Source organism: Vombatus ursinus, unplaced genomic scaffold (genome assembly GCF_900497805.2).
Source record: "Vombatus ursinus unplaced genomic scaffold, bare-nosed wombat genome assembly UNPS02014772.1, whole genome shotgun sequence".
Lineage (NCBI taxonomy): Eukaryota > Metazoa > Chordata > Mammalia > Diprotodontia > Vombatidae > Vombatus > Vombatus ursinus.
The window spans coordinates 30,675,544-30,691,338 of NW_020954550.1; the positions used below are offsets into that span (position 1 = coordinate 30,675,544).

The following is a 15,795-nucleotide window of genomic DNA, read 5'->3' on the forward strand; positions in this document are numbered from 1 at the left end:
ACTATGAAATGGTTCATTTTTAGAAACTCTTAGGATTTTTATCGTAGAAGTGACAGTACTATTTGCTTTGCCACTGCACACTAAGGACCATTAGACCTTTCCATCTAACTTGTAGTTGAAACCTTTCATATATATTGTATTAGAATGTGAGCTCCTGGAGAGACTGTCTTACGTTTCTCTTTGTATTTCCAGCACTTAGTACAGTGCTTTTTGCATGTAGTAGTGCTCAATAAAAGTTTCATTCATGAATTTATTCAGTTATAACATTGAAATATTAATGAGAAAGGTGCCACATTGTGCCTTTTTGTTTTGTTTTTCCTTTAAAAATGTGTTCTTTTTAGTATGACTGTGTGAATTAGGACAGCTGATGTTAAGAAATACTGATTGTAAACAAAATACCTTCAAAGAGAATTGGTGCATAGTTTTGTTTGTATTACGGTCTCTAATACTAGGTATTAGTAGGAGAGATACTAATAGTAACTCTAATTTACTGCTTTTGAGTACTGTAGTTACTCTGCCAACTAGAAGAAGAACTGTGTGTGTAGCCAAAAATAGAATTGCCAATGATTTCCCTATAGCTTTGCAAAGCTAGATCTAGAGTTCTCTTGGATGCAGTTGCCAAAATTGTGGCAGTTGTTAACTTCAGTACTGATGTGGTAATGAGTAAATAAATGAATAAAAAGGCATTTTATTAAGTGCTTGCTGTGGACCAAGCACTGTGCTAACCGCTAGGGATAAAAATAGGTAAAAAACTCCCAAGAGCAGAGACATAGAGTTCACCCTCTTAATTAGAGACAACAAAATGACACTGTCCAACTTTCCTTGACAACAGGAAGAACTTGGGATGTACTAATGACAGCAGTAAAATGGCTTTCTTAAGTAACTTTAAATAGATTAATTTCTGAATCCAGTAGATTGGAAGGCAAAACTCTTTTTCTTTACTAAAAGTTTAGTTATTCCTAAATCTTGTTTTTCTTATTTTATTTCAATTCCCATCTTACCCATCAACAAGAAACAATCTTTCCACTTAGCCATTTTCATGTGTGTATTTATGCATGGCCTTTAATAGTTTCAAAGGAAAATTGTAAAGGATCACAATAAATTACTGGTTTACATGGTTATCAAAATTAACCTGTAGAGAGGACGTTTTGTTCTTTACAAAAGTAATACAATAGAATGGCTTTATAATATTAGTGTGAGGAATATGATTAACTTGTTTGCATTAACCATGCTATGTTGAAATTTTATTTACAATTTTTACCTATTATTTGGAAATTGAAAGTGATTTCTCATATACACTTTCAGTAACCTCACAATTGGATAACTGAACCCCAGGATCAGGCAACTAGATCTAAAAAAAATCTAAGTGAAACATCAAAGAGCAGTTACAATTTTTTCTACCTTCTGATTCAAGAAAACCTAAGTGATTGAAAGCAATGAAGGAATTATTTGCTTGCTTTGAGATAATGAAAAAAGCCAGGAATCATTTCAGTCTTCTGTTAGACCAAAGATGACAAAGATAGAAATTTAGAATGTGCTCTCTCATTGGTCATTAAAACCAAGGACTGTGTTCTAAACTAAATATGGAGTTGATTGTCCTAATGTGCTTTTCTGGATGTGAGCCTTCAGAACGTGAGTTTAAAAAAAGTTTTCCTGAAGATGAAAATAACCAATCTATTTATGTAAAATCTGGCCCATACAATTAAAATATATCTTAATTTTGTATAATTATGTATGTATTACACGTATATGTCTAATATAGTATATAACATGTTGTATTTTGCAAAACACTTATAAAAAGTATTTTAATACAGATGAGGAAATTTGAGACATTAAGCAGTTAAGGAACTGAAATTTGGTAACGGAAACCAGGATTCCTATCCCAACTCATTATGTTAACCTATATAATGTTGCCCTACAGAAAACATAACTTTCAACAATATATACTTTTTCTTTTAACATGGTAAATTTTGTCATATAGCATTAATTATATAAGGCTTTTTAGAAGTTTCAAGTGGGTGGAACATTTATTTCTATTTCTTGGGATTTGAGTAGAGTTCTTTGTTAAAAGGTCTTTGTAACTTAAAAATTCCTACTGATTTTTATATATAAATTATTAAAGATTGTGATTTACTGACCAGTATGAATATGGTTTCATTATACTTTCCTTTAGCCCTTCTGCAGCTCAGAACTTCCCTAACTCGAGCAACACACCAGCCTCATCCTCCCTCAGTAGAAGGGATTACAGGCTTGTGCTATCACACCTAACTGAAAAGGATTTTTTTAAAAGATAAGTCGTTTCCGGCATCACTGTGGTATTCTAATTGGCTTGAACTTGGTCGACTTTGAACACACTATTTTACTGAGCATTGGGTATTTATACTTTTTTATTACAGGTCCGCCTAAAAGTTGATTTAAAGCTTGTTTTTCTTCTTGAATTGGCTGCATTAAGAAGCCCACTTCCCACTGGGGGAAGGCCATTTTCTTAATCCAAACAGAAACGGTTGGAGATTTGTTTGCTTAATAATATAATATAGCCAACTCTTTAAGGTGAAATACATCAATTTCTTATGTGCATTTACTCCTCATTTTGTTGCCATTAAGGATTTTTAAAAATATTAATTTACCTATTTTGCTTGTTTCATGTAAAAATTACTGTATTCCAATTTTCTATCAAAAGGCCACAACTGTACCACACTTCTCTTACATGGGAGCAAGGCTGTGTAATTATTTGTCTCATCATCTAACCATTAGTCCACAAAGTGGAAATTTCCGGCAGTTACTACTTAAAAGGTAAGGGAAAATGTATGAAATACATGAAGTTCTTCTTCCATGCCTCCTTTATTTTAACCTTAAACTTTTAAATTGTGACTAATGTCATGTGAATAATGTCAGTAATGTTATGACTAATGTGAAAATATGTTTAATAGGAATGTAAAGCCTGTATCAGATTGCACGTCATCTTGGGAAGGGAGGGGAGGAGGGAGGGGGAGAAAATTTAAAACTCGAAAGCTATGGTGGTGAATGTTGAAAACGAAAAACAAATTAATAAAATTTAAATTTAAAAAAATAAAACCTTGTGAACCTTAAAAAAAACCTTTTAAATTACTGGCATTTAAATCAGCCTTGGGATTACATCCTTTTTGTTTCTTACTCACCTGTTGTAATGTTCACTTGTGATCCTTTATTCTTACTCACTTGATGTACCCAACTTTGTTGTACTTTGTAAGGGGTATGTAAGACCAGATGACAGAGTGAAACTCTTAAAGCCCAGCCGACCTAGACCATATATACATAGTTGGGGGTTAGTTATCCTGCCCCCACTCCCTAATCTGCACAAGCTACTTACCTCTTCTAAAAGAAAAATAAAATTAATTTTTACAATTCCAAACTTTTATTTAAAAATTTCCCTCTAAAGTTCTTTAATATAAGCATATAGTTTAACTTTTAACATTAATGTACTTAAAATCACTGGTAGCATATTACAAACATTTTTATTAAATTTGCTATGTTGTCCAGTGTGTAGAAGTCTCTAGGGGTAAGAGAAGAGGGCTATTTACACTGCAAGTTTGAGAAACCATCTATTGAAAGACTCTCCTGACAGTATGCTAATGGGTTGAAAATAGGAGGTTGTCAATTTGAATTTTTGCTTTGAAATTTTTACTTTTAAGATGTAATAAAGGTTAATAAATTAAAATTCCCTGGCTTTTAAATAGAACAGATTTATTCACAAGTAAAACAAACTTAGGTATGAAAGGAGGAACTTTTTAAGGGGACTGAGCTTTTTCATTTATGCACATAGGACTTCCTTCCACTAAAGTACTATTCTGATGTGTCACTGTGGGATAGAGAAGCCTAAGCTTTCAGAGATTATGCTAGACAAGCACAAGCTCTGACAAATCTCAGAAGGCTTTGAATGTGTATCTGGCAATAGGCTGTATGTGGACTAAATATTTGTCATTTGGGGATTACCTTAACTAAAATCAGAGAGACTTGACTCCAAATTGGCTGAAGGACTGAATTTTTTGACTACAGCAACTCTTGAAGGATTGTCTGTTACATTGTAGGGAGGTTGTTCTGGAGGAAGTGCCCACACAAGTGAAATCAAGGATCTTTGCAGTATTGAAGAAAATGTATAGAATGGGGAAGAGTCAGGAAAGATTTATGCTAGACCACTATAATCAACCTGTGGAGTTTTAAACTTGAATAAACTTTGAGGTTGCTAGTCACTATGAGGAAGGTTGGCAGTCAGAGGAGTCAGGAAAGTACGGTGAAAGGCAGGTTAATTTAGTCTTCCCAGTGTCCATCGTGCCTTGGGCATGGTCAACTGTCTTAAGTCCTTTCCTCAGCAATAGATTGAATTGGAGGACTTTTTTTCCTGTATAGTAATATGTATTTGAACCAGTTTGGGGGAAAAGAGGATACTTTAAGCTTTAAATGTGCTCAGTCTGAAGTCCCAACAACATCCTCACTGGTCTCCATTTTTCTCATCTCTTCTCCATTCTACTTTCCACACAGCTGCCAAATTGTGATTCCTAAAACATAAACTAAATTCACCCCCACCTCCTATTACTTGTGGTATAAAATATAAGGTCCTTGGCCTGCCTTTCACGATCAGGCTCCCATCTACCTTGCCTGCTTCTCCATTCCCAACAGACAGGCCTGTTAGCCATTCCCCTTGCCTGGCATTAGATTTCCTGCCTCTGTGCTTTCCCACAAGTGGTCCTCCATGCCTGAAATGCACTTACTCCTCATATCTTTGTTATAGAGTCCCGATCTTTAAAGCACAACTCCGGTCCCTTCTACATGACATCTTTACCTAACCCCTGTGCTTAATAGCACTTTATATTGCCATATCTATGTTTTTCCTCCTCCCCTAATAGAATTAAAGCAGCTTGAGAACAGCAATTGTTTCTGTCTCTGTATTCCTAGCACTTAGATTAGTACCTTGTGCATATAGAACTTAGGTGTGTTGAATTTTTTGAGTTTAAGTAGATGGTTTTATAGGAATGTGTTTTACTGCCATCTTTGCTGAATTGGGGTGTGTGTATATTTTTACATATATACATATATATATACACACATACACACACATATACACATATATATATATACATACACATTTTTAAGGCCATTTTCTAATTCTTTTATAGTTGATTTTGTGAGAATATGAAACTCAGAAGTTACTTTAAGAAAGCATTTTAAAATCTTGGGAGTTTTTTATCTGTGTTTATGTGTGTCTGTTAGATGTCGAACTGAGTATGAAAACAAAGATCAGGCTGCAAAAGGAGATGAGGCTACCAGAAAACGATTTCATTCCTTTGTGCTCTTCTTGGGTGAACTTTACCTTAACCTGGAGGTAAGAAAGCACAATTCTTCTTATTGATCTATCTTGAAAACTTTTAAATTATTGATTAATTTTTGTATTAGTCATTTTGTTTTTAAAAAATAATTTAGGAGGCAACATTTTCCAAAGGAATTTGGAATAATAGTCATAATTATTTCTCCAATATTTTTAAAGGTTAAAGGTAACTGTAAAATTAATTTGTGTTGATTATGATTATTAAGTAAAGCAGATCGTTGTGCTTCACCTAAGACAGACAGTGGAAGCTTTTTATGTTAATGTTACCTTGACAAAATAATTCATTGATTAAAATTGCAATTAGTTGGAAAATATTGGGGGTATATATTCTTTGAAAGTGTTCTACTATAAAAGGTCTTAATATTTCATCATGGCATATAGCAGCCAAAATTGAATTGAAAGTCATTTTTATTCAGTGTTTCTCTTGCACTGTGTTTTTGGATCAATAACTATTATATCATGATTAGTTTCATCTATATTGAATTGGGCAATTCCCACTGTTAACAAATAGCACATACTATTTGCCTGTCACTTGAAGCTTTTCACAATCAAACTCCTGTCTATCTCTCTGTATTTCATTAACTAAATGATTTAAATTGTAGACTTCTCAAGGACTTGGAACAATTTTTTAACTTTCCTGGTTGTCAGTTATTTCCTCATCTGTAAAATGAAGGGGTGAGACTAAATAGTCTCAAAGATCTCCTCTAGCTCCTAGTTGTAAATCGTACAATTCTGTAACATGAAATTGGTTGTTTCCTATTTTGTTACTTCACACAGGACCTGAATTCAACGTGATAAACGCAGTAGCTCAATTAGAATGGTTCCCATAAATCATTCCTCCCAATACATATTGGTAGAGGACAGACTGTGAAGTAAATGATAGGCCATTCCCTTCTTTCCTCCCTCTGTTGTCCCATTCCCCTTAAATCCTAGCCAGTGCTTTAAGATTCAGTTTCAGCCCTACTTCTCTGAAAGTTTCCCTGTGTCACCTAGAGACACAGATAATCTCTCTTCTGAAATAGCATTAACTATTGTTTATCCTATATTGTATCCTATACATAGGCATATATCTTTGGTTCCTCATCTAGTTTGTTAATTATATGAAGGAAAGGTCCCTGCCATATTCTTTTTAACATTCCATTACAATAGTTCATACAAATAAAGTGTTCTGTAAATATAGATTGATTGTTTTATCCCTCTGGCATTATCTACTGTGTGGATCATATCCATACTAAATCCTTTTAGTTCCTAGTAGTGGAGACTAGTATGAAGAAGGATAATAATATTTGAAAGCATTAATTAAACTCTGTAGTATAAAGGCAATAAATCCCATATGCCTAGAAAGTATTGTACTGATTCAGTAATTCCTAGTCATTTGATTCTGGTCTACCTTTTGATTTGCAATAGTAATGATGATCTATGAAACACTATCTTAAGAATAAGGATACCATGCTTCTTAGTTTTCCGTCTTGTTCATTACAAGTCTATAAGCATTTAATTACTGACACTGTCCATTCTATGTTAATTGGGTTTTTGTTTTTTTTTTTTTTAGAACTTATTTTGGACTTACCACTCCTTGGCTTAATGAGCAATAAATAAATGCTTTGTTACTGTGATCAGAATAGAAGATAGGCAGTAAGGTCTAGCTACTCTCAGTATTATCATGATTTTTAGAGAGGAGGCAGAGTTGTTCACTTAACCCATTTTGGGTTTGACTATAATTTTAGTTGGTAAACTAAATAAAATATTTTTAGGGACCAACCATAAAGTGCTTATTAAGTACATGCTTGTGTTTGTAAGATAAGCACAGGGGAAAATTAAAAATTTTAAGACATTGTTCTTGAATTCATGGAGTTTAAAATCTGCCAAGGGGAATTGTACCAACACAGTTAGCCATAATTAATGTAGTATCAGTAAGTGTAGTAAGAGTTACAAAACAAAGTACTCGGTAAAGTCTTCAGGTTAAGTGGATATTGACCAAAGAGATCAGAGAAGGACTCATGGAGAACAGAACACAACTTTAATGCTAAATTGAACTTTAAAGAATGGGTGGGAATTCCATAGGAAAACATCAAGAGAGGATATTCCAGACATAGAGAACAAGGTGAGCAGAGGCATTGGTGGAATTATGTGTTTGGGAGGCATAAAGTGGGTATTTGGAGCAAAGGTAATAGGTGATGTCTGGATGGGAGGAGGAAACAGATTATGGAGGACTCTGAGTGCCTGGCAGAAGAATTTGAACTTTATTGGTTAGACAATGGGAAGCCATTGAAGTCTTTTAAGCAGAACAATGATATGGCCAGGTATACATGTATACAAAATTGTTCTGGTGTCAGTTTTAAAGGTGCATTGGAGCAAAGTGCGGTCTTAGAATTGTGAAGAGACCATCAGAATAGTTTGTGTGAGTAGTTATAAAGGCCTTAAAAAGATCTAATTAAAATGGTGGGAGTGGAGTGTAAAGAAACTGATGCAAAATGTTGAGCTGGCATGTATAGTATTTGATTACAATTTATGAAAAAGCATGAGAGACAGAAAGTTAAAGATACTGAAAGTGTTAGGTTATGTTATGCTTGGGGATACAATATCATACATAGATAAGTGCTAATATAGATTACTTTGTGTAATAATAGCAAATAACACTTTAAGGTTTGCAGAACTCTTTACATACATTATCTCATTTGATCCTGACAACCTTATGAGGTAGGTATGATTACTATCTTTATTTTATAGATGAGAAAACTGAGACAGAGAGTGAAGTTAAATACCCTGGGTCATAAAGCTAATCTGTGTCTGAGAAGGGATTTGAACTTAGATATTTCTAACTTTTAGTCTAATGTTATCTATGATGCCATATAGTTACCTAGGTTGATAGAAGATAATTAGAACAGAACAAGAGCCTAACAACTAGAAGTGGGAGGGGAAAATAGCAAAGCCAACTTAACTGACTTTGAAAGAAGATTTGGAGATGAGGAAGGAATATATCACAAACAGGAGAGAGTAAATACATATCTTTGAGTGTGTACTCTGAGTTTTGTGGGTTTTGTAATAAGGTTGGACCTGAAGTCAAGAGGTATTATTGGCTATATGCAAATGTTGGGTGAATATACTTACTTTCAGGTAAATTAGATAAATTGTAGGTTTATAGATTCTGTTGAATTATAGATTGTTAAAAGTTATTCAGGTTTAAGGAATATCATTCAAAAATAATTTTTCCTATGAACATAAACATAAAACACTTTACATAAAGTCAGATCTAAATAACTGAAGTAATAGTTATTGTTCATGGGTAGGTAATGCCAATATAGTTTAAAAAAATGACAATTTTACATAACCTGTTTATTTAATGCCATACCAATTAAATTACTTAAAAATTGTCTTACTGAATTAGAAAAAATAGCAAAATTTATTTGGAAGAACAAAAGGTCAGAAACTTCAAAGAAACCAGGAAAAAAGATGTAAAAGAAGCAGATTCAGTAGTATCAGACCTTAAACTCTATTATAAGGTGAGAGCATTGTTGGAGTATAAAATAAATAATTTTGATTAAATTAAATTAAAATGTTCTTGCATAAATAAAACCTAAGCAGCCAAGAATAGGAGGAATGCAGAAAATTGGGATAATACTTTAATAGACAATCTCTCAGATAGGATATGATTGGGTTGGAAAATTGCTGCAGTGTAGGAAATGAGCTGGTTGATTTAGAAAAACATGGAAAGACTTGAATATATGAAGGAAAATGCTTTGCACCTTCAGAGAAACCTGATAAGTGGAAATAAGCATAGTATGATCTTAAGTATATGTGTATGACTGTATGTGTTTATAGATATATGTGTATGTGTACATATCCATGATTAATTGTAGCTTTCTTTAGGGTGAGGTAGGGGAAGGGAGAGGAAAAAAGTAAAGTAAAAAGTGCACAGCAGAGAATCAAAGAAAACCTACAAGGAGGCAAAAGACTAGCTGGGCAGCTTTGAAAACAATGTATGGTATTTACTATATAGGCTTTCTTGAAATGGAAACTTATTGTTTTATATTGAATCCTCTCATGTTCTGTGTACATAGCAATTTTTTTTCTTTTCTCATTTTCTATTGATGTTTAAAATAAGTTTTACAAATTTACCCCAAAAAATATTTTTCCAGTAAGCATTAAAAAAAAACAAAACCCAGATCTATGATTTCTTTAATGTAGGAAGCTCTGGGTGAGGAAACTTAATCTACCAGTACAGAAGAGCACCTTCTCAAGTAAACTTTGAAATTTGCTTGAGAGGTTAAATGACTTGCCGTTGTTACCATTATGTAACAGAGGACTTGAATGCAGGTCTTCCCTAGTCAGTCAGTCGATAATCATTTATTAAGTGCTTACTGTGTACCAGGCACTGTAAATACAAAAAGTCAGATGCTAGCTCTCTATGCACTATGCTATTCAGCCTCTCATTAAGTTTACTTTAGTACACCTGTATGTACATATTTGGGTTAATGTATACCTTAATTTAGTACGGGGTAATTGTGGCCAGCTTTTAATTACTTGGATTATCGCGGCATTTTGATGTTTCTCTTGTTTTGTCAGTATTTTAGTATTTTACTCATCTTCTACCAGTGTATAAGAAAGAGAAATAGTCAAAATGAAATTGTTGTATATAGTGCTTAACAGTTTGCAAGGTATCTCATTTGATTTTCAAAACAACCCTATGAGGTAAATACTGCAGAGGCACAAAGAGATTGAGTATCTCTTTTCCTGCCCCTCCCAGAGAACTATCCCATAGCACATAATATTTTTAAAGAAAAGAAAAAAAAAAAGAAAGAAAGTGAAATACTATACATTGGTCTGTATTCAGATGCCATCAGTTCTTTCTCTCGAGGTGATGGCCTTTTTTTTATCCTGAATCCTTTGAGATTGTTTTGGATCATTGTGAATCAATATTTTTACAAAAGTGTTCAAATATATGCAGCACTCCATAATCATGAACCTCTCATCTCTGCAAAGGATGGAGTTAGGGGTATCTTCTCACATGTCTCCTGAGGCAGTAAGATGGTATAATAAGTAAAAAGTGCTGGTGCTGTTGTCAGTAAGACATGAGTTCAAAATCCTGCCTCAGGTACTTATTTGAGCAGGTAACTTAATCTCTGTTTCAGCTTCCTCTACTGTAAAATGGGGATAGTAATAGCACCTACCTCCCTGGGTTGTTTTGATTGAGGATCAAATGAGATAATATTTGTAAAGTGCTTAGCAAAGTACCTGACATGTAGTAGGTATGTATAAATGCTAGTTTCTTCTCTTTCTCCCCCTTTCCCTGATGTAATCATTTTCCACTCTTCCAGATTGAACCCCTTTGTGAGAGAAACAATTTTTTTTAAAAAAAAAATCTATTATAGAAACTTTGCCTGACAGTGAATGTATTATTGTATCCTATTAGTCCTCCTACTTTCTTGCCCATGAAGGAAGGAAATATGATTTATTATCTCTTGGGACTTTCATTGATTTCTTCTCCCTGCATCCCCACCCTATATTCAGTTTTAAATTTCCTTTTAGTGATCCTTTTTGTCCCATTCATATTGTCATAGACTTTTTACATACCTATTCTCTCATGATTCTGTTTATTTTGCTCTGCATTAGTTCATACAAATCTAACCCATGTTTCTCTGAATTCCTCACTCAACAAATGCATATGAAGTGTGATTATGTAGTAGTTAATACTTCTAGGTGTCTATGCAAATTAATCTTGTTATTCAGTAATCACATTTTTAAAATGTGCTAAGTAATTATATACTTGTCTTGGAGCAGATTTATTCTTAGAACATACTGCCATAAAATCTCTGTTTACATCTCTGAGATGATAATACATCAAGAGGACCCTTAGAGAGTACGTGGTCTAGTGAATCAGTTACCAAAAAAGCCAGTGCAAGGAGCAACTTGTAACTAAGCCCACTTTATCTGAAGTGAAAATGAATTCTGGTTGATTCCCTTGTTTTTTGAACTTAGTACATTGAATTCTGTGCATTGTTTATTCATTCATCAAATATTTATTTTGTTTCCTTTTTTAAGTTTCTTTTTTTGTGTGTTGGCATTGAGCAAACATTTGTTTTAAAACATAAATAACCAAGTAATGCCTGCAAATTACTTCAGCTCTCGAGATCTGATTCCTTATATACAAAATGATCTTTAAGACCCTTCCCAGGGCTAATATCCATTATATCAGATTACAAATACTAAGTAAAAGAGTTGTACCACTAAATTTACTTACAACTAAGTACTTTTAAAGCTCTCTAAAATCTGACTTTCACCTACCTTTCCATCCTTCTTTTGTATTACGTGTCTTCACAAACTACGTTCCAGTCAAACTAGGTTACTAGTCATTCCCTTACCTTGATATTCCATCTCCCAACTCTCTAAATTCACACAAGCTTTTTCCCATACCTAGAATGCACTCCCTCCTTACTGTACCTCTTAGAATCCTTGTCATCATTCAAGGCTCAGCTCAGGGGTCATATTCTCTGAAGCTGTCACTGGTCTCTACATTTGTGAATATTCATTCTCTCAATATTTGTTGCAGTATGCTTTTTTTGGTATGTTTTATACCTGCTAATAGAATGTAAACTTCAATTTGAATCGTGTGCCTTGCACATAGTAGATGCTTAAATGTTTGTTGAATTTACGATTTTAATCTGTAACACCTATTTCTCAAGACTTATCAAACCACAGGACTACTCTCTACTTCTCTTTATATGGGTTAAATTTTATCTTGATAGACATTGAGCAGAATCTAATGTAAGATGAAATTCAGTAGGGATAAATATAAAGTCTTGCACTTCGGTACAAGAAATTAAATTCAACAAGTATAAGATGGCAAAGGCATGTATGAAAATGTTCTTAAAGTTTCACTTCTGAAAAAGATCTTGTTGTTTTAGAATACTACAAGTTTAATATGAGTTATTAGGGTAGTGTGGCAGTCAACAAAGCTAATATGATTTTGGTCTGCGTTAAGAGAAGCTGAGAAGTTCCCAGTTCTTCCTCAGAAATCCTACTGTATTGTGCCCTTGTCAGACTTCACGTGTAGTATTGCATTCATTTCTGGATCCCGTTGTTTAAGAAGGATATTGATAAGATGGAGAATATTGAGAGGAGGGTAACCAGGATGTTGAAGAAGCTTTGAGTCCATATCATGAGAATATAGTTGAAGGAACTGTGGGCATGTTTAGCCTGTGGAAAAGAAGGTTCGAAAGGGACATAATAACTATCTTCAGATATTTAATGGTTGTCATGGGAAAGGAGGGCCTGTTTTCATTTGCCTGGAAGCTTGTCAATCTGACCATGCTTTAACATGAAATTGGAGGGGGAGAAGAGAGCTTACCTATAACCATAAATCCAAATACCATAAAGAGTAAGAATAACAGTAAAAATCCCAATAATTCATAGCAGGTGATACATGGGAAGAGGGGCAGTAATATTCATGATCTCACATGCCTATATTGAAATGTATAAAGTACAGGTAATAAAATGACCTAGCATTCTTAATGCAAGGAAATAAATACAGCTTCATAAGTATTACTGCGTGTATGGATATTCATAAACCAGAGTGGGTAAAGCATGGTCAGAAGCAATTTAGGTAAAAATCAAAGAAAAGAGAAATGGTGATTTTGTCCTGCAAGAATCTTTCATACTACTACCCAAAAGATAAAAACGAATATTGTTTTTTTGTTTTGGTTTTGGTTTTTTTTTTTTTTTTTTGGCTAGGCAGTGGGGTTAAGTGACTTGCCCAGGGTCACACAGCTAGTGAGTGTTATGTGTCTGAGGCCGGATTTGAACTCAGGTCCTCCTGAATCCAGGGCTGGTGCTCTATCCACTGTGCCACCAAAATGAATATTATTTTAAAAGCACATTAAAAAACTGACATGATATAATATTGGTGGGAAACTACATATGTTCAGAAAACTGCTGGAAGTTTCTGCTAAAAGCAGAATAGCTGAGAAATTTATGACTTGTCTCAGCCAGTCAGAAAGGATTTAAATGCCTGCTGTGTCAGGCACTATGCTGGGCATTGGAATACAAAAAATGAAACAATCTCTTACCTCAAGAAACTTCCATTCTATTGGCCGAGGCAACATATACATATGTAAGTACAGACAGAATAAGTATAAAATAAATACAAAACATAAGGAGGACACTGGCAGTTCAGATATGGAAAGGCTTCATGCAGAAGATGGCACTTGAGTTTCATCTTGAAGAACAGAGGGATTTGGTGAGGCAGAGGTGAAAAAGGAGTGTATTTTAGGCATATGGGAAAGTCAGGGCAAAGACTTGGATGTGGGAAATGGAATGCCGTGTATGAAAGACAAAGAGAGGGCCAATTTGGTTAGATTGTGGAGTGTGGGAAGAGGAGTGATGTACCATGCTGCTGAAAAGATAAATTGGAACTAGATTTGAAGGGCTTAAAAAGGTAAACAGAACTGTCTATTTTATCTCATAGTAGTAGGGAGCCATTAGAATTTATTGAGTAAGAGAGTGATAGGGTGAGGTCTGCAGTTGAGAAAAAGTATGTTGGCAGCTGTGTGCAGGATGGCTTGGAGAGGGGAAGAGGCTTGAGGCAGTGAGACCTGTTAGGAGGTTTTTGCGGTAGTCTAGGTGACAGGTAATGATGGCCTGAAGTTAGGTGGTGGTTGTATGAGTAGAGATAAGAAATTGGATGTTGTACAGGTGAAAATGACAAGATTTGGCAATTGATTAGATATCTGGGCTGAGAGAAGGTGACTAGTAACAGATGGTGCTAAGGTTACAAACCTTAAAAGTAGATATTTAAAGTGGATTCTTCCAACTGTAGACCAGGGAGATTGATACCTAATCTTAACAGTTCTAAAATGCATTAGTTAAAGGGATGGTTTGTGTGCATTTCAAGAAGGAAGCTGTAATTGCTGTGAGCTGGCAAAACTTGATCAAAAACAAGTCATGCCAGGATAATCTTGTTTCCTTATCTAATTGACAGATTGATGGGATAGTCTACCTCAGTTTTTGACACAGATTTTGTGGAGAAGGTGGAGATAGATAAACTGAGTGATAGTTCACTTAAATTGATTGAGTCAGTTAAATAATTAGATTTCAGAAGTGGTGATTAATGTCAGCCTGGAGGGAGGTCTGTAGTAGAGTGTCCTGGGCCTCTTATCCTCACCCCTGTTCTGGTCAGTATTTTTGTCATTGATTTAGATAAAGGCATGTATAACATGCTTATTTATTATTATCTATTATTACTTTATTATATTTTATTATGTATTATAATAATATATTATTAATTATTATTATCTGTTTTCAGGTAACACTAAGCTAGAAGGAATAATCAGTATATTAGATGAAAGAATCAGGCTCCAAAGAGATGAGAGGTTCTCAGTAGATTAGAGTAATGGACCAGATCTAATGATGAGATTTAATGGGGATAAATCTAGTCTTAGATTTAGGCACAAAAAACAAATAGTGGAAATATAGAATGACAGACATGTATATACATATAACTATATGTATAGTTAATGTGGGGGAAAAACAGGAAATTTAATAAACCATAAGCACTATTATGTAACATACAGCACTATAGGTGTGTATGTATATGTGTGTATACATGTGTTTATATATGTGTACACACACATACACATATATCTGTCAGGAGACAATGAGGAATTAGGAAGCGGTGCAAGTGAACACAGATGTGCTCAAGTAACATATGAGGAGGTTTCCTCTCTGTTCTGTGGGATAAGCTTATGAAGGAAATGGTTAATTGTGCTGTTCTTCCAAATAGGAAGAGAAATTATATGGTGTCTGGCACTTAGTATGTACTTAATGTCTGTTGAGTGGTGAATAGAGATGTGAAACATTTAGTAGGGTAGAGTAGAAGCTATTGAGAATGCATTGTTTGGTGTTGGTAAAGCATTTGATTAGAATCCAAGTGTATTTAAAGGAGCAACTGGTAATCAGCTGGAGGGGGGAATATGTTTGGCAAAACCTATGTTATTTAGCCTTAGGTTTTCTCCCACTTCGTAATGGGTGGGGATGGGAGGTTAGGAAGGATATGTATTGATTTCGCTGTCAGTCTAATATCTTTAGTTTGTGCCACCCCAGCATTCACACACATCAGATTATAAATTCCTTATGGTCAAAGACTTTGTATTCCCACTACCTTGCCTAATATCTGCTTAATAAAAGGTTGTTGAATGTTGATGTAAGTTATGGTGAGGATAACAACCTGGACAGATCCAGTCTAGTAATGCCTGATTATTATTAGCTATACTGTTGTTTTTGATTCCCTAAAGAAGGTGTCAGTAGTGACACTGGGCATCCATAATTTGGCTCCTGTAACGTAATGTGATCTCTTGTTTCATTTAATAAGTGTCTAGTGTCCAGAACAAGGAAGGTGATAGTCATGGTTAGACTATAATTGAAGTGTTATGTGTAAT

General features: G+C 34.4%; 1 protein-coding gene across 4 annotated transcripts in view; it reads left to right on the forward strand.

Moving 5' to 3' along the window:
• The window catches only part of PAIP1 (poly(A) binding protein interacting protein 1), a 40,481-nt gene that overhangs the window by 12,238 nt on the left and 12,448 nt on the right, over window positions 1–15,795 (forward strand). For all 4 annotated transcript variants that reach the window (XM_027863613.1, XM_027863612.1, XM_027863611.1 and 1 more), the window contains exons 4-5: window positions 2,681–2,793; window positions 5,248–5,359. In XM_027863613.1, the coding sequence (XP_027719414.1) occupies window positions 2,681–2,793; window positions 5,248–5,359 (225 nt within the window). The remainder of the gene's footprint in view (window positions 1–2,680; window positions 2,794–5,247; window positions 5,360–15,795) is intronic.